Source organism: Pteronotus mesoamericanus, unplaced genomic scaffold (genome assembly GCF_021234165.1).
Source record: "Pteronotus mesoamericanus isolate MK-2021 breed Mesoamerican mustached bat unplaced genomic scaffold, CSHL_Meso_final scaffold_85, whole genome shotgun sequence".
Taxonomy (NCBI): Eukaryota; Metazoa; Chordata; class Mammalia; order Chiroptera; family Mormoopidae; genus Pteronotus; species Pteronotus mesoamericanus.
In genome coordinates, this window is record NW_026555329.1 from 72226972 (window position 1) to 72252296 (window position 25325).

At 43.7% G+C, this 25325-nt stretch overlaps 1 protein-coding gene across 1 annotated transcript in view; it reads right to left on the reverse strand.

Moving 5' to 3' along the window:
* DGKI (diacylglycerol kinase iota) overlaps window positions 1-25325 on the reverse strand; it is a 379645-nt gene that overhangs the window by 195771 nt on the left and 158549 nt on the right. Inside the window, 4 exon segments of the mRNA XM_054564265.1 lie at window positions 1825-1896; window positions 12081-12146; window positions 20490-20546; window positions 21869-21943. Coding sequence (XP_054420240.1) covers window positions 1825-1896; window positions 12081-12146; window positions 20490-20546; window positions 21869-21943 — 270 coding nt within the window.

Genomic DNA, 25325 nt, shown 5'->3' on the forward strand with positions numbered 1-25325 from the left:
AGTCACCTTCCGTACACACGACCCTGGGAAACTCAAAGATGTGGAACTGACCGAAGCTCCGCCACAGCGGTGAAGTGAAAGCTGTCTTTGTAGTCCTTCGATTGGACTGCAGATTAATAAAGAGAGCGCACATGTGTTTTCTGGGAAGTGAGACTAAGTTCCCAAATTAGCTGGCCCCGGATAAACCCCCCAACCACAGCCTGAGAGCGATGGGGGCGGGAGCAGATGCTGCCACTCTGGGCCCACGTCCCACAAGTCGGGCCAGGCAGGGAAGCCGGCAGCACAGGCCTTGTGGGGACACCTGGACCCTGGCTCTGCTTCCTCTCCTCCAGGTGGAGATCCTGCCTCGGTGGTACAGTTTCGGTCCAGAACGAGGGTGGCCTTATGTTTGTGACTGTGCTCTTGAGCAGAAGCACAGAGGCTATGTGTGTAAGAGGTAACTGAAAAGAGATGGACAGGCCAAGAAGAAGATGTGTGGCAGGGTGGTGACGGGACGAGCACAGGGCTTTGCGGACCAGTGCGCCTCTGCGCAGTGACAGCAGGTTCTCCGGACACGCAGGGGCCCAGGGAGATTACACTGGAGAGGTTATCAGGTTGAATCTTACGGAATTGCCAACATTCCAGAGTTGTGACTCACGAAAATGTCAGTTTCACAAATTTCAGCTACATGCATCTGCTCCTGCCGCTTGGCCTGAACCCGACGTGAGCAGCGAGCTGAAGGCCTCCTGCCAGCACTTAACCTGGCTGAAACGAGGGCCTTTCTTTGCAGGTTGTCGTTCAAAAGAGCAGGTGAATTGGGAGGTGAGAGCAGGGGTCCACGAACTTGTCCTATACAGGCCCAGATAGCAAATATTTTAGTCTTATGGGGACGCACTGCCTGGGTTGCAACTATTCAGCTCCGTCATTGGCATTAAAGTAGCCATAGAAACTACATAAATGCAAAGCAGCCACAGACAATACATAAATGGGTGAGCATGGCCGTGAACCAATCAAACTTTATTTACAAAAATAGGCAGCAGTCAGAGTTGGCCTGTGGGCCATAGTTTCTTACATCAACAGAGAGTTCTGTCAATCCTAACCTTGTACATAACATTGTTTCACTCATAACTTTGCCAACCATGAGTTGGAGTATAGATATACTGTCTGCTTAAAGAAAAGACAGGTACATAGGCAAACAAGAGCGGGAACCATCTGGTTGGGACAAAGAGGTTAAAAAATGAAAAAATAAAAGGATAGATTAAAAAGAAGAAAAGTAAACAGAAAAATTACTATTGGATTCTCATGAATATATGTTCAAATGTAAGGAAAAGTTACATTTCAATGAGCATAGAGACAACTGTAACAATATAGAAATTTAAAGTTTACAAAATCATTTTTATCCTAACAAAGCCTCACAAAAAAAGGTACCCACATCAAAAACAGAAGAACCAAGATGCCTGAACTGATGTTAGAAGGATCTTCGAATGCTGCAACTTCCTACCATAGCAAGAGTTGTCAACAATCTAGTATGTTGGGAAACAAATATGGTCTAGGGGTGAGAAGTCCTCGATTCTCAACTCAGGGTTAGAACCAGCAGGGAATTTTCCAGTCTCTGGTCCCAGAATTCAATGTGTAAAAATACAGGGGTTAATTTATCTCTCATTTTTCTCCCAGCTCATATATGCTATAATTCTACAGTTTTAATGTGTTGCTTTCTCCAGCGATCCCATGTGAGGGAAACAACACATACGTGGAGGTGACGAAGGAACAGGAACTCTGGCAGTGACATAAGTCTCTTTGGATAGAACATGAGCCTGCTTTGTTTTATTTCATCCCCAAACTTACCGCCTGCTTGCACCAGGAACAGCTGATAGCCACAATCTCTTTACTGTGGAAGGAGAATTTCTGCTGAAAGCCCTGGGTGTTAGGACAAGAGATAGAACATTTAAAACCACTTCAGTGTGTGACCGCCCTCCTGAAGTCCAAAGAAGCGAGCAGAGCCAGGATGGGCCCCGCCACTCCAGGTAACCAGCACCGTACATGCCTCGTTCAGCACGTACATCCTCCACCCTCTGCCATGCGGAAGTTTCCCATTAGAGAGGAGGTCCCGGGATCGGCTGCAGCACTACGCACTCAGAGTCCACCACAAAAAAAGGGCGGGTACCCAAATAATTGTGGTTCTGAAATGTTTTTATTAAAAGCAAAAGAAAAACCGCTATTGGGTCACATGGTACTTTATAACAATGGTCATCCATCTCAGAGGTTCTAACAATGCTGACATCTGAGAAACCGCAAAGAGAGAAATTAAGGATCAGAGAGCTGGGACCCAGAAGTCAGGGCCTGGGAGAGGTCCAAGGGGCGGAGGAAATTCAAAGGCTCTCATCATCCCCTTGGGATGTCAGGTCTCAGAACAAGCGGCTTTCAATTTTACTCTTTGCCAGCAAGCATCAATGAGATTAATGGAATGGCAAATGCAATCCTTTTAAATGAACAAACAGAATTACTTTTCCATCAAGAACGGAAGAGGTGCTTTTTGGCTGCTGCTGTCCCTAAATAATTACCAGAGAGAAGGATACAATAATGCTCAAAGGGTGGTATGTAGCCTCCCAAACCTCATCCATTCAATCCACCCGAGGCATCGAAACCCCAGCAAACGAAGGCAGGGCAACGACAAAACGTTTTCAAAGCAGGACTTGGGTAAAGTGAGCAAAAGAAAATGCGATGGGCCAGAAAGCTACTAAGGCACTGGCTGGGGAAGTCTTGCTTAATGTCTACATGTAATTTTAAGTAAAAAGAAAATCAGTTTACACATTAAAAGAGTTCCCCTTCTAAACCACAGGCCTTGCCACCTGTAGTGCCCTTGGCATTAATGAGCAGCTGTCCTAAGCTGTTGGTTACTTCATGGGCACCTGCATGAGCTCTGCAGGGGAATTACAGCTTCCTGAGAGAATCCCTACGATGGATCTTAATAGGCTCTCACGGCTTAGCATGGCTTGCTGAACTTCATAGGCATGGCATGCGTACCTTCTGATGAACTAAACACAGTCATTGCTTCCACATCAGGATCCACGCACCAACTTCAGTCTGTCTAGACTTTCCACTCCTAATCCAAACCGCCTAGAAATATGCTTCCTCACAAGCCTCTCCTCCAGCCCTACAAACGCTGCAAACCTGCGTGCTTTTAAGTTAAGGAAGTCTGCATTATAGACGTGCCACGTGGTTGGAAATCAATACGGCGGACTGTTGTCATGGCAGCAGCGGAAGCCGCAACTAGGGGTCTACTGAGTGCTGTTGTATCAAATGTATTGTTAAACAGCGTCTTGAGTGCTGTTACCCAGTCACCACTTCCCCAGTTCATACTTCAGATGGCGGTACAGCAGACAGAGGCTGACAAGAGAGATGGCTGAGCTGAGCGTAGTTGTTGGATCTTTTTGCTGACTGGGAGACCTTAACCTTCCCCCTTCTCCCTTTGCCTGACGGTGGTAATTACAATACAAGCCTCTCCTCTACCACTGAGTAGTTATGAGATTCAAATGGGCCCACGTATTTGAAAAGTTCTTTATAACACTCTATAGGTAAATGAAGTAGTAGCTCTATAGCTAAGACCTATCAACAGGAACGTCTTTTGCCGCTTCACAGACAAAGCCTCCTGGTGGCCAACGTGTGACTAGCGATACTCTGGTTGATGGCCCAGAGGGAGAGTGGACTAGCCTTCCCTTCCACTGAACGCTGGCATCCTGGCTTCGGGGAGACATAGCTGGGCCCTGCCAGCCAGGCTGGTGCCAGAAGCAAGCAAGGCCGGCCACCGCCGGGCACCGGGCGCTGCCGCAGGGCCGCGCGCATCCCTGCGGAGGAGCCTAGTAGCAATTGACTCTGGCCTGTGTTTCGGATTCTAGCCTGGAAGAGCCCAGAGGCCATACCTTCAGGGTCACCGTCTAACACAAAGACATACGCAGAACCCTATCAGGGCTTCCATGGACCAGCCACCTGCAACGGGATCTCGACACGGCAGAAAGAGCCAGGTTCCTAGCTGCCCATTTTTAAACGCTGGCCCACATTTGACGGTGTGGTACTGACAGGTGCCCTCGCTGAATTTCAACCGACTCGGTGATGTGTAAGGGCTATTCTGTTCATCACTAGCAAACAGGAAAAGAGGGCGGTGAGGTCAAATGTCTTGGATCTAACTGACTTCAGAATTATAAACAGCAAGAACCTGGAGAGATAAGGTTTTCTTAGGGGCGGGGGGGTCAGTCACATTGAGCTCTTGAAGTAAAGTTTAAACGACATTTTATTCTTAGCAGCTAAAACTTCGTTGCCTCTTTTTTCTTCCGCCACCTAGAGCGTGTATCGAATAGCACTCAGCTCTGACAGCCTGGGCTGAAACCGGAAAGGAAAGGGGGCTTTACTTGAAAGAAACCAAAACTATTTTATTGCCTTATGTAGCTGAGGAGCGGGTGAGGGAGTCTCCTGACCATAGCCGACCCCTTGCTTGATTTAACTTCATTTAACACAAGAGTTGATACTGCTCTTGACTCCGAAACTTTAACCAACAACAAAATGAACCTCTCCATTTCGCTCACATGTTCAAAGTATATAAGGTGTTACAAAGAGCAAACCCAAGGGAATTTTAAAGTAAGACTAAATCAATATTTCTCTTAAAACAGAGAACTTTAAACATTCTTTGTTTGAATACTCTATTATTTTAAAAATACATATAATTTTACGCATTTTATGTTTTAATGTCTAACATGTTCACCCTAAGTTTAAATTAGATGCAAAGTTCAATTTTCTAGCCAAATGGAATGAAAGTTTTCAAATAAAACTGTTATACCGCTCTCATAAACTTATCCAATGGGACATAAACACCATACCAAGTGGGCACTCGCTAAAGTGAAGGGAAATTTTTCAGATCAGATCAGACCTTCACTAGATCTCAGACTGGCTGAACCACCTCAGTGCGTCCTCTAATTTACCTGAACTTCCTAAGTTTCCCACGCTGAATTTACTGGTCTGAGGCTAAAACTTTTCTAAAGATTTAAGATTTTCAAAATGTAAACATATGCGGTCATCTAAATTGAATTATTATAATGTGCTTATAAATGAAATTTCATAAGCAGTGTCTTCATAACTTATGGCAGTGCTGCGAATGATGTGATTCTATAGTTACTTTGTTAGAATTATTTTTGAAAAATCTGAATTCTTATCTATTGGGTTCAATCCTCATGTACTTTATGGCATTAATTAAAGGCTCTGAAAATTCATCAATGCCCTGTTGTCCATAATATGCTCTCACTCCAGGGTATGCGCTGACTCACACACACAGACTGACACACTGTGCGCTCTTCCATTCTAACATTGTTGGTAATTGCAATACATTAATCAGAGCTAGTCAGTCTTATTACCCTCACATAGTCGGAGCTTTTTCCATTCATTTATCTGCAGCTCTCTGCTACAAGCTACAGATCATAAATAGAGTCTCCTGGGGGAGGGGGTAAACAAAATTTGGGGCACAGGATTCTCTGTTTAGGTTACCACCGTTACCACAAACTTGCCAGAGTGTATGAAGAACCTAAGACATGACTTCCAGGCCTTTTTTTGTTGTTGTTGTTGTTTTTATCTCTGAGGCAGATGACCTCATGGAAGTAGCTGAACCCAGGACCTTGGAATTAAGGTATAGCTGAAATTAAGCCTGTAACAATGGCTACTAATTTACATTTTGTTTTACACGTTAGCTACTTTTAACTGTGATGTTTCTATTTCATATTTTTATGACCATCTGGATTCTAGGACAAAAATAATTTATACAGCTACTTAGTGTTATAGTCAACATGGCCAAAGCTGAAAGCAAAACTTTAACTGTTGGGTTTAATCTTTGTCTTAAAATACCATCTGTGGCACAATGGGCTCGTAAGTGCGGCAGCCGTGACAACAGAGACGGGAGCTGTGTTTGGGTCCACGAGCATGGGCCTCCGCTCAGCAAACTGAGCTGGCCTCTGTCACGCTGAATGTCCGACCTTCCAGCAAAAGACACCCAAGCTGAGCGCCCAACAGGGCACCATCCCTCAAACCCACCATCAGCTACTTGACAGCCAACTGGTTACCCTGAGTCCCTTCTACTATGGAAGGGACAGCAGCTCATTTTGACTGGAATCGACACCTACTCTGAGTTTGGGTTTCCCTTTGCCTTTTGCAGGGTCTCTGTCAGCACCGCTATGCGAGGGCTTACGGAGTGTCTGACCCACCGACACAGGGCCCCGCCTGACTCTGTGTCAGGCCGGAGAACCCAGCTCACAGCAGTGGAGGTGCAGGAGTGAGCATGTACTTATGCGATGCTCTGGTCCCTTCACATTTCACACCAACCAGAAGCTGCAGCTGACAGAGAGATGGAAGGGTCTTTTGAAGGTGAAACACAGGCTGCAGCTCTGAGGGGATGCCCCGTGAGCACCGTCCTCCAGGTTCAGGGCACTCACTACATCTTTGATCACTGGACAGCACTGTCTTTCCAGGTGAAATACACGGAGGCAGCAAACAAACTGCAGGAGTCAGAGTGGCCGTGCCCACTCCCACTTTCGTTGGCCCACTTGCAGGAATTGTGCTTCTTGACCCCCCAGCTCTGGGCTCGGGGGTCTGAATCCCAGAGAGGGAACTTCTCCACCAGGGACAGAACAAGGGGCCCTTAAAACTTAAACTGCCACTGCACCCAGTTACTACGGGGTCCTTGTGTCATGAGACTACCAGGCAGAGGAAAGGGTCGCCATTCGACAAATCACCATCCTTCATCCCAATGACTAGGTGGAGGTATGGTTGTTACGTGGCAGTGGGGGCGGGAAGATGTATCTGGTGCCAATTGCCCACTGGGGCACCATTCTAATTCTTTGAAAACTTTTAATGATAAATGGACAATCGCAGCAGCCAAGACCAGATCATCAGCTGCTCCAAGGTAAGGGTCTCTGCCATCCTGCTAAGTAGGTCATGGCCAGAGACTTACGGTTTATTTCCCTGATCATTCATATGTTGAAACCTAGTCCCCAAGTTGGACGTGGGACTTGTGGGAGGTAATTAGGTCGCGAGGGTGGAGCCCTCATGAACAGGATAAGTGCCCTTGTAGAACAGACTCTCAGAGCTCTCTTGCCCCTTCTGCCTTGTGTGGCACAGACAGATCACTGTCTGTGAATAAGAAGCAGGCTCTTACCCGGCCCTAGTTCCACAGGCATCTTGGTCTTGGATTCCCAACCTCCATACTGTGAGAAATAAATTTCTGTTGTTTTTAAGCTACCCGGTCTATAGTCTTCTGTAATAGCTACACAAACTGACTAAGACAGTCACCTAGGCGGAAGAACATTTAACATACTATCTATCCAATTAGCAAAACCTTAGGTGTACAATATAGCATTGTTAACTATAGGCATTATGTTGTACAGTACGTCTCTAGGGTTCATTCATCTCACATAACTGAAACTTTGTCCCCTTTGACTAATACCTCCCCATTTCCCTTCCTCAGGTGAATCTGGAGGACTTTATACTAAGTGAACTAATCCACACACAGAGGGGCAAATACTACACGATGCCACTTCTATGAGGCATCAAAAGTAACCAAACTCACAGAGGCAGAGCGTAGAATGGCCATTGCCCTTGTCCCATCTTGATACTCAGCCAAGGACAGAAAGGCAAACCCAGCTCCCAGCAGTGGCGCTGGCGGGGGCTCCACAGAGAGGCTTGGGTTCCCTGTCCTTGTCATATGACCCTCCCTACCCCCTCAGTGACCCTCCTAAGACTAATGGCAGAAGGTTCCTCTGTTTTATGTGGACAAACACACAGGCGAACAACCAAACCTGCCTATCCAGTGCATAGACCCCCACCCTTGAACTTCCATTCCTTGTCCCTAACTGGGCAGGGTCTCTTGAAAGGTGACCTCCAGGGCACATGCATTTTCAGATCAGTAGAGACTAGTGTTTTAAGTTGATAAGAAAACATCCCCCGAAGCCCCAGGTTGGTATTTTTCATTATTTTTAGACTCTGGGATCCCTTTCAATATTCAGATCTCAACCACACCCCCATGGAATGTTTTTAATCATTTTGTCATTTTTGCATTACAGAAATGCTGTGCAGTATACCTCCTTGAGATGGTGTATATTTTGCATACTGCACTATAAGATCATTTTAAATTAGTTTTCAACAATATTCATTACAAAAAAGAGCAGTTTTGACATTTTCCCATTTAATTAACGCTACATGCTACTTAATTTACTTAATTGTGTATGAAAGTACATATGATTTATGGACAAGCAATTCATAATGATGTGGCATGTTTGGTTAGGAAGCTGGAGGGTATCAAACAAGCAGACCAAAGTCTATGTGTTGTGTGCATTAAAAACTGCTTTCAAGATTTAATGTTTAACTTTCAAAAAGTTAGCTCATTTATTTTTATAACTTTTATATATGTTTCTAAATGAAGAAATAAAAGATAAGCTTTCAAATTGTGGTTTACAGGCATATTTCTACAATTACCACAGTGCTGGGTTTGGATGCTTTGTTCCTTCAAAAATAAAAGGCTCAATTAGCTATAATGACGACAATATTCTCCCTTTGCCCAGTGATTTTTCAACGTCTAAGAACAACTCAATGTTGAAAATTGTGGTCTAGCGAAGGCCACAAAGAGGTACGTTTGCAGCCTAAGTGCGCGTTCCGCCTCCAGCCGCTCACGGAACGCAGCTCTACACCAAGCGACATGTGCTCGCTCGGGCCCACCGCCCCTCCAGATGCACCTGTCTCCACCCTGCTGTTCTAAAAGTGGACTTGAACAGATTGTTTCAACAGTGTCCCTTGTGATCTGGTTTCTCCTGGGTTTGGACACTAGAGTTTGAAGGGACTGAAGTTAGACTATTTATTCCCCCGCTGGTAGGCCACCCTGGGCTGGCTGAGTGTCGCAAGGTCTGCGAAAGGGTTCTCTCCCTCGCCCTGCCTCTTCTGTGCCCACGGCTCCCTGCAGTTACTGGCCTCTGACTTCTTCACTGTGCCTTTGGGTTGCGCTATACTCTTCTCACACGTTTTAAATATCCTCTTTATTGAATACTCATCAGACTTCATAATTTCAGTGTGAGTATGCCATCGCTTTTCTGCCTTGGTCCTGACCCTTATATAATATAGGATGATGAGTAAAAATTCGATAAAGCTATGTGATGGCCCTAAACATGGCAGCCTGTGGTGTTCAGCAAATGTTACAGCAACTGAGCCTGGAATTGTGAGCTCTCTCCTCTGATAACCTCTAAATGCCACACATAGGCAGCCAAACACCTATTCAAGGCTCAAGAGAAAATCAGTCCAAATATTCACTTTATTGCTCATTTTAACAGTAGAAATCAAATCTCCAAATATTCTTGAACCATAAACACTCCCTAACAACCCCAAAAGTTTGTAAACCACCCATTGGAAAAAAGTTTTGTGAAGCAAAAATGATTATTTTTCACCCCATCCCAATGGGTAAATTATGGAATCACATGTATAGCCGTGAGTGTGTGTGTATGTGTGTGAGAGAGAGAGAAAGAGAAATGGTTTAAAAATCAGTGAATATATAAGAATCTACAACTCTATCAATAAAATTATGCAGAGTATCAATGTATGAAATGAATTTTGAATCACTTAATCTATAGATGGAAGTAGAGCTATAGCTTTCCTCTAATCCAGGGTAGAAGCCAGCCTCCAAGGAAGGGCTATTCATTATCCACCAAGGAGACTCAGGTCTAATACAGTCCCATGTCATAATTGCTTGAGCCTCTGGGAATTCATGAGCTGCGGGATTATAAACACAGGAGAGGAATGTAATAGTACTGTTGGGTTGGCCAAAATGTCTGTTTAGGTTTTTTCTGTAAAATAAAAGACATATTTCATTTTCACCAATAACTTCACCAATTTGGATATCTTGAGTGTGCTGGCTATCTCCCACATGGTATAATGTTAATTACTCTCAATTAATGTCTCAATTTGATCATTATCAACGTCACCTGGTCTACCTGACCATGGAGCATCGTCCAGTGAGAAATCTCCAGCATGAAACTTTGCAAACCACTTTGACACATTCAATGAGTCACAGCACCTTCTCCATACACTGCACCAATCTTTTCTCACGTATCAGTTGCATGTTTACCTTTCCTGAAATAATAAAGCATAATATGCCAAAAACATTGCATATTTTCTTCCATCTTCAACATTAAAATGGCTATGCAAAAATTCACCAATTTTGATAAGGTTTCTTAAAAAATGCGCTCTGATATGACAGCTGTCACAATACAATCTAACAAAATTGTTTTGAATGAAGTTAAAGCCAACTAAGCACCACCAGAGCCATCATATGGAAAAAAACAAATGAATTTTTGGCCAACCCAATATACGACAGGCATATTATGTGAGCAGTTGGGATCACTGACTTCCCCAGGAGAGCTGGGCGCCCTCCAAGGTGCCAAGATGGCTACCTGAGAACCCTGGGCCAGAAAGCCATGGTCGCAGCAACTCAGTCCAGCGAGTCCAGCTCTTCTGCTCGGTTGACAGAGCCAACAGAAGACAAAGCCAGAAGAGGATATGTAACGTGACACTGGGGAAGACGCATCACAAAATAGAGAATGTTTATTGATTTTCTTTCAGTAAACTTCCTCTACCTCTATTACAGCTTGAAACTTGTTGAGGTGGAGCCAGTCATTAGGCTGAAGTGAAGAACCTGTTCATCCACATCCTTCCTACTCTCCACATCTCCTGTCTCAATGTAGGTTATGCCTGTTTCTTCTCTTACACACACACACGCACTTTTGTGGGAAACGTCGATAGTCTACAATCCACTAAGTCAGAGTAAACCCACAATCCCCAAGGCAACCCCAGAAAGAAAAGGGGTAGATGGACCCAGGGAAGGAGGACCTGTGGGAGTCGGGGGTTGACCTCCTCTTTCACAGCCATGCAAAGTGGTTGATAAGAGTCACTCTACTCCCCGCTTCCTTCTGATCTTCTTTGTACCTCCTCCAACTTTCAAAATCTGTTCTCTTTACAAGGCTGGAAAGGAACCAACAGAGAGCCACTGAACTAAACTGGAGAAGATAATACTTGTTATAATGAAGGGCCATAGCCTTGAGGGCGAGGTGTGCAGCCTTCCAAAGTAGAACTTGGTAACCAGTGGCTACAGCATAATATTTTCCTACTAGGCACTGTGCAAACAGAAAAATGAATGAAACTCTTTCCAAGTCTCACTCACTCTCAACATTCCTACATCAGGCAGCCAACAGTTCCTTGTATCTCGTTATTGTCAAAAATTTCGTGCTGGTCAGCTCACCACAGCATTTGACCCAAAGGAATAAAGAAACAAATTAGGAATTGTTCACTGATGAGGGATCTATTCTCCAAAATCGTATTGCTCTCTACCAAATCAAAATGCCCTTTGTTCAGTCCAGCTTACTACTGATATCTATTGAAAAAACAATATCTTTGTAGCGTGATTCACCGGAAGTTTAAGCTTCCCACAGGGGCCTTTCATGACTAAAATGGACCTTTGTACATTGAAAGGAATCCATAACCCAAATCTGTTTGGACTGATGTCATGTAGAATGCGGGGTGTCCGCTAGCACACCAGTCATACTAAGGGAGACAGAAGACATAAATAACCACACATGAGAAGGGCATCTCTTTCCGGGACCTGGGTAAAATCCTAAGGAAGCCACACATTTCCTGCTTCCACTCAACCACAATAGTATATCAACAAAAGCAGTGTTAATCAACAACCCAGTGATTTTCTGTTGCTGATCAAAGAAGTGTGGCAGGCCAGTAGTCCTCACAAGGGGGTACTGACACAATAGGGAGAGCTGGTTTTGAAACATCAACAATGAAATCCACCACAAACGGGTATCAAAATGTGGTAAGTCTTTGTATTAAGACCTCTGCCTCCTGCAGTGAGTCCCAGAATGACTAAAATGGCTCGCAAGGAAAGGGGACTTGGAGAAAGAAGGCCTTACGGAAAGGTAGTGATGTACAGACACGGGATTCAGGTGACGGGACTCATCTAGCTTGGGTGCTTGTCAAGGCCCGCGGAGCTGCGCGCGGCACCTGGGTGCTGGGCCCCTTACCTTACCACACTGCTTACATTTTCCCTCCTGCCGTCGCCTGTGCACCCAGTGATGACGCACAAAATTCTGTGGAAAAACAGAAGAAAGTGAATCTATTTAAATTTGCAAGCCCTCATGTTAGTTGGGTTTTCTTTTTTGTTTTAAGAATATAGTTTTCATAAACTATCATCCAAGAGCACATTAACACAAGACGAATATGTGCATGTGTGACTTATTTAACCATAAATGTGAATCCACTTAGAGAAATGAAGCTAACTCTCCATCCGTGGCTGCTCAACACATCCGTCCTTCATGTCTCCCCAGTGACAAATGGCCACAGCAGGTTGCTCTTCCTCTACTTCGCTCCTAGTAAGACCCTGAGCAGAGTTGTGAGCATATCAGGGGCCCTCAGGCTGGGAGGTAATGAGGCAGGTCAAAGAGAGATCCTTAGAGGAAGGAAAAAGTGAAGGAGAGAAGCAGAAACAACAATGTCCAATATATTTTTAACAAATATGTCTTTAATGCTTCCTTATATGCCAGGCAGGCACCATACTAAACATTTGAGCTAAAAAGCACTTTTAAAAAAACACAAGTCTCAGACAGAACTGGATGTCCTGATTCAGGACAGAGATGGCCAGAATTTGTTGCCAGGGAAAGTGAAGAAAGAGAAAAGGTGAAGGAAAGAAATGAGAAGGACAAAAGATGTGGGCATGTTGGGAGCTTTTTGCAATGACACTGAGTTTTTAAGTGTCCTTGGGTGCTCTGAACTAGATCAGCTTCCAAAGTCTATTCTTGTCTTGGGCTACAGGAAACCTGGAAAGTCCCTTTGCTACAAACAATCGCTCCTGAGGCAGAGGGGTCAAGGAGTGCCCTTCGCCACTGCTCTTAGAATAGACACATCCTCAGAAAGTTGTCTGCAGGCCTATCTCATGGTGAGGTAAACCATAATAACTCATATAATTCATTCCCCTTAGGCTGATACACCCAAAATACCTGCTAAGGTTTTCTCTTCTGCCCTTTTCTGAGGAAGTAACGCTTTACCTGAGATTCACATGTCTACTGAATGTCACGTCACCTCTGCCTTCTCTTTAAAAGGCCTTTTAAAATAGATTCAGTCATTTGACAAATACTAAATACCTACTGTCTGCCAAGCGCTGTTCTAAGTACAGAGGAATGTAGGAAATGGATCAGTGTTGAGGAAAAACACAATCATATCAAGCCATAAAATTCAGAGTGACAAAAATACCCCAAACAAGCATTCCCATTATCAGTTCCAAAATGCCACCTCTATTTCTCTATATAATGTCAAATCAATTTAAATTAAAACTAAACAAAGATTCTGGAGGAATAATGGTCTTTTAACTCTAATAAGAAAAAAAGAAGCATAATGGTCTCACTAATTAGTCTAATTTTTGTCTTGCATTTCCCACAGCGGCCGTTTAATAAAACACAAACATAATTCATCCACAGATATATATATTCTCAGAGAGAAGCTAATAATAATAGCTAACATTTGTTGAGTGCTGTATGCCAAGTCTTTTGAAAAAGTTTCACATGTGATCATTCTTTTAATTTCCATCAAGACAGCAGAGGTGTTGTTTACTTGGTACATACCAGTAAAATCCTAGGAGCCGTTCAATACCGAAATACTCCTATTTTGGCGGGTAGACTGCAATTTAGCGGCCCTGGCATCCCGGGCTCCTCCTCACCCACCGCAGCGCCTCACCACCGCCCCCTCCACGCCGCAGACCCTCTCTACCGCCTCCTTATTAAGCAATGAAGATGTCAATACTCTGCAGGGCAGCTCTCCAGGATTCATTCCTGATGAGCCCTCTTCTGAAATCAAATCATGTCGCCTGGGCAAAGCCATTGGGCTCCCCCAACAAACTCAGAAGTCGAGGCTGTGCCCAATTCATGTGGCTGTCTGTGACAGCTGAAATATCAACAAAGGCAATGGTTTCCTACATAAGATATAGGCAATGCTGGGTCCCAGGGCTCTCAGGACAGTGGCGGCAGGTCCAGGAACCTGCCTGGTTACCGGCTTCCACACACACCACTGGGGTAAGAGTACTGACCGCCCACCTCTGCCTCACAGGTGAGACCGGCCCCTCCAGCCTCCCGCCTGCTGAGGCGAGAAGGACGTTAGCCTACTGCCTGTTTCGGAGCAACGGCTGGGGGAGGCAAGGGCCAACTGCCGACTGTGCTATATCCCAATTCACACTACGGTAGGGCACATTATCCGGGGGCTTTACCTGGATTATGGTTATCATCCTCACCTTGCAGGTAAGGAAACTAGGGCTAAGAACGGTTACTTAAAATGGGAGGGCCAGGGTCAGGGTTTCGTCCCAAGCCGGGGGGCCCAGAGCCTATGCTCTTAGACACCGTGTCACCGTGCCTCTCCTCTGCTCTGAAAGATCAGTTTCAGGCTCCTTCCATAAGTGACTTTGGTGGCAGGCAGCAGTGGAAACATATTGACTGAATATGTTAAAGTGTCAGACAGTATTACAAGGGATATGAAAATGTATTATAATTGCTGTAAGTTTAGCAAAAACTAGGGAGAATGAACAATATTGTTGATGGTAAGAAAAATTCTCTGCTTGTTGGCATTATAAATCGCCTAATGACTATTTAAGGAGGAAAATGTTGGAAGAATTTGACAATTACCCATGTGAAATCACGGCTAACTCATGAGACCATTTAGCTGCTGACAGCTGTAATCAAAAGATTAAACCAACAATGTCCACGAATCAACAATTACTTGGAAACTACAAGACTGACTTATCACCTGTGTGGCAATATATAGTGTTTGGTAAGCAGATATATAATACCGCATAGTTTAGCTTATTTAGGGAATAAAAGAACATTATAAAATTATTTCAATATTAATATATATGACTGCAAGTGGTTAAATATTTTTAACATTATACTACCTAGGAAATAGGTAGGAAACTAAAAAAACTAAGCCACAGTAAGACAAAGCAACTTAAACAAAAGCACTGAAAGAGAAAAATACCAGTTATTATACTAAATATACAAAAGGAAAAACCGAGCAACTGCTCCCAATCCATTGATTGAGGTGTCAACAACCTTCTGTACAGAGGTGTTCTTAGGCCTAATATAATTTATTCCACCAATTAAACATAGTATGAGCAAAGTAAACACTTAATAAATATGGTTTGAATGGAATGGAATTCTCAACCTAATTTCTTTGGTGATTAAATCATGTAATTGCCATTCTGAGGGATCACCAATTGCCTTTATCAATTAGGAAAAAAAAAAGTCGATAGAATCACTACTGTCTTCTAATCCTTATTTCTTAAGAACTTTAATTTTTCACACTACCCCCTTTTGACAATTATTTATATCTCCTAAATTATTGAACTGAAATTAGATTCAGGATCCTCACACTGTACATATGAGTGTTGATACACTTATTAATATAGCCAAACAAGGCTTCTGACACCATACGACCCTTCTTTTAATTGTTCATCAACAATCTCTGAATTATTCATATACTGTATTTAAATACTATAAAGAAAGAGCTATTACTTAGGGGTGTTAAAATCCCAGTGACACAATATTTCAGGGTTTATATTCACTATTGTTAACAGAAATGCAAAGCACAATTCCTCAATTATTTTCAAACAGCCAGTTCAATGCATAATATTATTCATAGAATACTTGAAAGGATCCCAAAATTATCATTCAATCCATATAGCTTATGTCCAAGGAAAATGAGGTCCGCGAAAATACAACTGAGAAGTGTCCAACCAAAATTCATGAAAAATCTTCCATGTCAGATACTCCGCAAGCGCAGTGTACAGTGATCATTAATCCCTGCTCTGGATCCCTCCTCTGGATCAAGACTCCACAGAGTGCAAAAGAAGCAGAGGTGTCGCTTGAACCCAGGTCAGACAAATTCTAAAGTGATTGTTCTTTCATTTACATTGAGTAAACTACCTAAGGTCCCTTAAGTAAGATCCTCAAATGGCTCATAATCTATCATAAGTTTCATCTTCACATTGTCCTCTTAGACCAAGAATTTGTGAACATTTTGGGAGAATTGGACACTTTTATAAATGCATTTAGTCAACAGATACTTATTGATCACATCTTCCATGTCCTGATACAATGAGTTTAGGACACAGTCCATGACCTCCTGAAGCTTATGCTACAGAAAAATGACAGCAAACAAGAAAATGAGTAATACGTATAAATTACAATGACATACAAAGTGCTCTGCATGGGGCAGAACAAGGTGCTCTGAGAAAAAATAATGTGCGACCTCTGTCATTAAGGAAGACCTCTGAGGAGATGCTATTGGAGCTGAAGCCTAACTGTAAGGAACAGCTAGCCATGCACAGATTTCCAGGACAGCAGTGGCGTACACAAGTGTCTGAAGGCGGGATAGCTTGATGTGCGCCTCAAGCACTGAAAGGAAGCCCGTGTGGCGGATGGGTGTCCGTGGAGAGGTGGGCTGGGGCCAGGCTCTGTGGAACTCCTCAGCCACAACAAGGGGTTGGGTTTGGCACAGGGTGCCATAGAAACTGAGAGTTTTAGGCTGGAAAATGATGTAATCCAATTGTCATTTGAAATGATCACTCTCTTAAATCATGGTATGCTGAAGGACAAAATTAAGGAATCATGGACAAGCTAGTGCAGTGGTCAGAAGTGAGATATCACAGTGCCTTCCTCTAAGGCACAGGCAACACAACTGGAGGTAAAGAGATGGTTTGAAATATATTTTATAAACCAAATTGATAGGGTTGGCAACTACAGGGTACAGTGATCATCAATCGCTGCTCTGGACCCCTTTATATCTCCTAAATTATTGAACTGAAATTAGGCTCAGGATCTTTACACTGTAACTATGAGTGTTGATGCACTTATTGAGTACATGAGAGTACATGAGAGAAGGAATCAATATAACCAGTTTTCTCAATTGAATAATTGGATGACTAGCCATCTCATTTTCTGAGGTATAAAAGAAAATCATTTTTAGGGTGATGGAAATTAGCTTAGTCTTTAAAGAAGGTTTTATTTATTTCTTTTTAGAGAGGGGGAAGGAAAGGAGAAAGAGAGGGGGAGAAACATCAATGCAAGAGAGAAACATCCATCGGTTGCCTCTTGTACCTGCCCCAACCAGGAGCCAAACCTGCAACCCAGGTATGTGCGCTGACCAGTAATTGAACCAGCAACCTTTCACTTTGCAGGACAACACCCAGCCCACTGAGCCACACCAGTCAGGAAAAACTTAGTTTTTAATGCATTCTATTTGAGAGGACTGTGATACATTCAATAGGCATTTCAAACAGAACTCCAAGAAGACATCATAGCCAGGAATTGTCAGCCCAGATGTGATATTTAAAGCCATGAGGTTAGATGAGCTCTTCCAACAAGAGTGGGCGGAGAGAGAACATGGCCAAGTACCAACCCCAGAGGAATACGCAGAAATCCAGGGTGGGGCGGGGAGTGGAATGAGACAGTGGGAAGGACTCCCCAGTGAATTAGAGAACCAGTAGGAAAGATGTCAAGACAGGAGAGCATTGAAAAGGAATGGAGCATTGAACAATTTAAATGCATTTCAAAGATTGAATAACAAAAAAAAAAAAAAAGAAAGAAAAATATCTAATGGATTTGGCATCAGAGAGATATTGGCAACATCACAAAAGCAATTTCAGTGAATGGGAAGAGTGAAAACCAGATCAGAACAAGTTAAAATGACTAGGAGGGGCCATACTGTTTATGCATAACACTTCTGGAAGTTTATTTAGCATGAACACAAAACTAAGAGAGAGCCATAGTTAAGACACAGCTGGTGGTTAAAGAATATTTTCATTTGTTTATTTTTTTAAGATGGGAGTTATTAGAGCATGTTTATGCTGATGAAAATAATCTAGAAGAAGGGGTGAAAATGTAGGAAGGACTAAATATCAAGGCCTTATGAAGAAGACAAGGGAAGGTTTCCAAAACAGTCATGGAGGTTCTGACTTCACAGACAAGAAATGACAACAGTGAGTGAAAAGTAAAAACCAACAAAATGCTTGTCTTAGAAAACTGCACATACAATAATAATTGTCTATAAAGAAAGGAAGAGAAGGTAAGAACACAGAGCTAAAGGTGAACATGTGGATCCCCTGGTCAGTAAGTCATAAACTCTACCTTAAAAACACTCAACTCCTCCTCCTATTGTCCTCCATGAAATTTCTCCTTCACTTGAGCTGCCACCGAGTTAACTCCTGGTCAGCGCTGTAGGGCGCCGGGCAGCACGACCCCATTGCTTTCCCTAGACTGTCCTCACCCTACACATGACCCACAGCCTTCCTGTTGCTGACAGAATGGGCCACAGTGGGAGAGGACAGCTGATGGGAATCACTGTTTTCCTCTCTACAGGACCTCCATCCCAGCCTCGTCTCTCTCCCGTGTATTCTCCCAGTCTCCTTGTGTTACTCAGGAACAATGAGATCATTCTTTTTCACTGTCTTTTTTCATTAACTGACATTAAAACGTCAGTGATCTTTCTCTACTCAGACATATTCTCTTCCTATTTTACCCATTCACCTAGTCTCATTGCTTTAATTACTACCTATTCATGCTGACAATTCACAAATGCCTCGCTGGTAGCCCAGTCTTCCTCATAAGCTCCAAACTCACTTCCTACTTAGCTTTCAATCGGGCATCTCCAGCTGGGGGCCTCGAGAACACCACAAACGTGAGAGTTCCACAGCTAAACTTGTCACATACCCACCCATCCTCAAATCAACTCATGTTCCAATATCTAATTGGTGTCGTCCGGAACACAATCCTTCTGGACTCCTTTGTCTTTAATCCAACTGTTTACTCCACCCTGTCAATTTTGTTTCCTTCAAATTCAAATCAACCGATTTTGTTTAATTCCAATATTAATATTAGTTCAGATCCCCATTATTTCTTGCCTGGATTACTAAAATAACCCCTTAAGTTTTCTCCATACCTTCAATATTGCTACTCTTGAACTCCATGGTACTCTCTCCACAGTGTGGCCGGAATAATATGCATTCTGCTTAGAATGTTGAATGCCTCCCTCCCCCAATGACTGTGATGATAAAATACTCCACTGGCAGCACGGCCACGAGAACCTCAGAGTCTAGTCCTGCTCATCCCTGGGACCATGTGTCTTACTTGCTATGCTCCCTCTCACATTCTGTGTGCACACATTCTCTGTCTAGAAGGTGCTCACTCACCTCCTAACTACCGCCGCCTCCACATAGATAACTCCCTTGAGTCTCAGCTTAGCTGCCACCTTTTCCAGGAAGCCCTTTCTGTGACCCCTCCCCTCTCTCTCCTATTCCTCACTACACAGAGCTAATTTGAGCAGTGCCCTGGCTGAGAAGGTTTCCAAAGAGGGTCAATATATAAAAGTAAACTCAGTGGGATGGAGAAAGTATACTTTCCAAAAATTATATTTGCCACACTTCCTCTTTGGAGAGCACCACATGAGATGGTAGGGGCTGGCCAGGCTAATCCGTGTTCCTGAGGGTGGGCTCTGTTCGTTGCAGGCTCGTTTGGCGGGATGGGAGCGCCACTGTGGGCCTGGGGCTACACTCTGAGGATAGCAGAGGCTGACAGCCTCTGCCGACACCCTCGTCTTCTCTAACTACACGCAGGGCTCCGTCGGCTCTAAATGGAAGCTGGACAAATACATGGGAGCAGCTCCCCTCCTGCCCTCACGGCTGCTCGCTGCTAACACAGCGGCCCTGCTCTTCTGTGTTTACGGGCCTGTCTCCACTACCAGGCTGCAAGGGCAGGGACTGATCCCTGGTTGTCACTCCTTAGATCCATCTATCTATCAATTATCTGTCTGTCTATCTACCTACTTCCCTATCTTCTATCTTCTTAGCTATCTCCCTATCTCTCTATCTCCCTGTCGACTTACTTGACAGATGAAAACATTGAGATGAGAGATGAGGTGAGAGGCCCCAAATGACACAGCACCAAGGCTGACCTGGAAACTGGATTGTCTGACTCCGCTGTTTACAGGAGTTCTCAGTAATGATGCTGCCCCTGAGTAGCTTCTGCCCACTCAAAATTGAAAAATCGAATTAAAATGGACCTCAGGACAACAAATGCAACTGCTTTCTTGCCTCTTCAGTTCTACCACGGCCCCTACCCCTGCTCTCGGGTCCACCCGGTAAGGACTTCGCTCCCCATACATTCTGCAAGAATGAAGGGCAGTATACACTCCTTGAAGAGACTTGGGGACTTTATTGACTGCATTTGTTGATTTATTAATAAAAAGCTGATGTGAAATGGGGGGGGGGGTGCACTTTATTCTTTAATCCCTGATGAATATCAATAAAGCCTATGAATCTATGGGAAATTAAAGCTTGTATTTGAAATACAGCTTTGCAATTTTGAAATACTCTGTTACTTGAGCTCAGAAATACTCACTTCTCTTGGAGATCTTGAGCCTCCTTCTCGAAACGTTGGTTTACATCTGAAATTAATCTGTCATTTAAAAAGAAAAAGTGTATTATATTAGGGATCAGACTAGAATAAGTTACCTAAATAAACCAACAGTGACAGATACTGAGATTACGAAACAAAGCCCCCAAAGAATGAGGGACAAATTTTAACACTATTCTTAGTCTTTTGAAATCATCACCGTAGATAATCTACAGAAATCCCAAGGGATTCTATACCTCCAATTCATGTCTCTTCAATTTCACTGATGGAATCGACGTACCTTTAAACAATAAAGCTCTTACACTGTAAATGTGAGAAACTGAGATAATAAAGTCGGACAAAAAGTGTAAGGCAGCTGAAATCACCCATCTGTGTTTCAGATTTTGAAAGTAGGAAAATATAAACTTGGGAAATTTTTAATATGAGGATGATGATTCACACACACACACACACAAAAATTAATATTTATTTAAATATTCGGTGCTGCCTTTCTTTTAGACAGGGAGGTCTCCCAGTCATTTACATATTGTTTAGCGACATGGTAAGGTGGAAGGAATGTAGGAATGAAAGAGGAGAAGAATAAACGGGGTTGGGAGATGAGATAAAATATTGAGTAGTCATTCCCACATACGGCAACAGTTGGTAACGTGGCCGTAAAACCTGGTGAATGTCCCAGCAGGCTCAAATCATTCAACACATTTACCCAAGGTAGCTCAAGAACATGCATAATGCAGAGACTTACATGTGGAACTGGAGAAGGAGGCACGAGAGGAGAGAGGACAGCAGGCAGCTCTCTATGGGAGCCTCCCCTCTCCCCCGCCTCCATCACAGGTAAATGGACTGTGCAGACACCACTGATTTGGGGGGAAAGACATGTCACTTCCGGCCACGCCCACACGTTGATGCTGGGCAGGCGGAACTCAGAGCTGCCTCTGGCCTGGCTCGCTCCCTGCAGTCACTCTTGGATGCAAACTCACACTGGTCAGACAGAGCTAAACAACAATTCTGAAGAACTTACAGAATTTTTTTTCTTTAAGAGAAAACATCTTGTGAGAAATTCTGAGTGAATAACAATCCTCATTGTTGTGAAGGAATTTAGTGCCTACCAGGCTTTTCTCTCTAACCTCACCATTCTTTCTTCCAAGAGTCAGGGTTAAATGATAGCAAATTAGACTTTAGCAAACAGCACAGCGAATGAACCTTAGGCAGTGTCTTTCCATTATTAATCTGGTAATAATGCTGAAGTTCCAGCTTTTTAAAAGGGTACAGTTTTCTAAAAGTTGGAAATAGAAATTGACACCTGGTCTTGGAAACCCAAACACTTTGCAAGGTAGCGAAATTTGCAGCAGGTGGCGCTGTCTCACCTTTTCTAGCTGTTCGATGCACGCGGTATGGACGACGATTTTACAAACCGCACACTTCCTCCTCAGGGCCGATTTCTACAACATTCAATTCAAAATACAAAAGGAAATGTTAACATTCTGCTCTAGAGAGGCCCTTGGTCGTAAACAGAGTACATGTAAATAAAGCAACCACTGTAATTGTTTACAGTAGAAAGCAAATTAAAGTTTTATACCTTAACCGTGCAAGAACATAACAAACTTCATCAACAATGCTCTTACTTACCAAGTAGCTCCATATCCCCATGACTTGGAGTGGCTTAGAGTTTCTCTTTAAAAAGTAATCATTACACTAGCTGCAATATATTGAGTATATAATGTAAACCAGGCTCTTTATTCTAAGTTTCATAAGCTAAAAATGTAGGCATTAGTATCTTTCTTTTTTTTTCTTTTACTCTAATACTTACAGGGCCAGCCAACCAACATTTAAAGTTCAGTGTAATTTCAAAACGAGCATTCTACCCCTACTGCCAAAGGGTCTGCTTTTCAAGGGGTCAAACAATTTAGGCTCCTATCCCAGGCACAAGTCTATATTAAGCTGCGTGGGTTTCTGCCCAAATCTTCAGGAAAGCACGAAGATAAGTCTAATTTTTATGCCCAACAAGATCAGCTACCATGATTTGGCACTTTCTATCTGCCGTTGACTCTTAAAAGCACTTCACAAATAGTGACTCATTTAATCCTCACAGCCCTAAGAAATAGGTACTATTCTTACTCCCATTTTACAGATGAGAAAACTGAGACACCGAGAGTGATATGCCTAGGGTCCCATAATTAGGGTCCACAGAACCAGGTCGTCTGAAGCTAGAGCTCATGACTATAAGCATTGCACAATTTGGCATGACAGTCAATACCAGCTTAGAGTCACACTAAAAATACTTCTTGATGTGTATCTTTTCTCCGACAATAAAAACAAGCAAAGAGAGAGCGGGGGGAGAAATGGGGACTCCGGATTCATTCCCACCGGTGCCACGTAAAGGCTTAGCTAGGAGCATTCATGCCCCTCTGCGGAGCACAGACAGGTCGGCTGCTCTGCATGAGTAACTCTGGGGCTTCAGCCCTGAGGGAAATTCACTCTAACGAAGCCCATCTGTGAAATAGCTGATCAAGGCTTCCAAGTGAGAACGCCCTGCATCCCCACCCTTGCCACGCTAGCTTAGGTTGCCACAACGTCCCTGCTTCTGACATGAGGCTTCCGGGCTGAGGTGTCATTTTGGAGCCAACGGTGGCAGGCAGATGAAAAGGAATATGGATTCCTCCTCCCAAGGAGAATCGAAGGACCAAACAGCCACCTTGGAAAGGGCAGTCTCAGAAAAGAAACTGTAGCCACCCCTCCTTTGGTGCGACTCATTCAACAGGGGCTACCCTCAGCATTACCAGCCACCATCCCAGGACCCAGAGCACTGCCGCAGGGCAGCAGCCGAACGGGGGGCCCGCGCAGTCCACACGCCCGCTGCCTGGGGTTTAGCTACCCTGCTTGCGGGCGCTGTCCTGACTCCTGGCCTTCCTCTCCTGGAGAAAAGAACAGTCTGCACCATTAAATCAGTTTGACTGTCAACTGATTTTGCAAATAAGAAAGGCTAAGGAACACCCAAGCATCTGGCTATGCTACTGAAAGTGTCTTGGCTCTACTACTAAAAAGAAAGTGGGGAGAGGAGAACTAGAGTAAGTAATAGTGAGGGCAGTAGTAATACTAGTAGTAGCAGCAGCGGCAGCATCACTCACAGCAACAATAACAGAAGTCTAGTTTGCAAATTTTATTAAGCGGAGAGCCCGTAAGCAAATGATTGCTGCTCTCCGGTTTCCTCTGGATCTCCTAGTGTGGACGGCTGTGTGGCACCACCTGGAGCAAATGCAGGGGGTACCTGAGTCACATTACTAATCAGAGTGACAGCAATGCTAAGGAAACTGGGACTGAATCCAGGCCGCTTGTTAGCCGCAACACCCCGAGTAGAGTGCAGTGTGGACAGCACGGTAGGCCACCGGCCACCGCTGACCGGCTGCAATTTAAGGATTCCTGAAAAGCCTCCTGCCTCACCAGTAACTCCCACCCTGGTCTAGCTCTGTGTCTGACCTTGAGCTCAGCATTGAGCTTTTTCTGGAGCTCCGGAGACTCAGGGAGGTTTACGTAAGGTCACTGAGGATGGTGGGAAGAGCACCGAGCAGTCTCAGGGACTCGTGGGCACTCACTGAAACCACAATACCTCTCCCTGCTTGTGTTCTATATCGGGATTGCAAGTCAAAAATTTTGCATAGGGATCTGGGTGAGAAGACTATTGGGCTCAGACATGTTATCTCAAGTGTAGCAGTCACTTGAATTAAGTGCAATATCCTACAGATGATAATACATGAAGTTAGAGTGCCTTACGTTGTAAAACTAATTTTATTTAAACAATATTGAATTTTAAAAGACTCTCATAAATATATTACACACTTCTGTGCCTTTCGAGGCAGAATAAATAATCCATGATCTGAATTTTCCTTCATAGACCCTGAAATGGGATGCATTTTACGATAAAGAACACTGTCGCTTTTCTGTTTCCTGTTCTTCTGCTGGACTAGATTTCCTTTCACTGGCATTGCGCCTCTCTTTGCTAGCCCTCCAATTCCTAAATGGACTTCCGAAACAATTCATAATAGGAGAAACATAATTAAGGTTTATAATCATATATGCAAGATTAAGTAACTGCATTCTGAGTGAAGGCCTTGGGTTGTTTCTGACGGTAGCAAAATACACGGATTTCAGTCCCTCCGCTGATGGAAACGGTCCCGGTCAATCAGTCTTAACTGCCGACTTCAGGGCTTATGACTGTGTTTCGGTTGGTCAAAGGTCTTCAAAGAGGCTGTATAATCAACTTCTGAGCAGAAATTGTTCAAAACATAGAGTTTTTGTCCTTGGTTAAGTTACAACTTCTATTTGCAAGACTAAATCTGAATACAGCCCTGGCTGGTGTAGCTTAGTGGGTGGGGCGGCATCTGTGCAGACTGAGGGGCTGCCAGTTCGATTCCTGGTCAGGGCACATGCCTGGGTTGCGGGCCGGATCCCCAGCTGGGGGCGTGCAAGAGGCAGCCAGTCGGTGTTTCCCTCACATGGATGTTCCTCTCCCTCTCTTTCTCCCTCCCTACACCTCTCTCTAAAAATAAATAAATAAATATTTTTAAAAACTAAATACAAAGACAAAATTCAGAAATCAAGGCATTGTAAATGCTGTAGGCACTCACTTTTTCTTAGAAAATTCTCATTTAAGCAAACCCTTCACTATGAAAAGTGACTAATCAAGAAAAATCATTGAAATTAATTTAGCAGGTTGGTTGTTATTCTTCATATTAGGGCCTAGTTGTTATAGGGTCTAGCAAAAAAAATAAAATAAAATTTAAACAATAAATATGACCTGGGACCAAAAAATGTTTAAGAATTTAT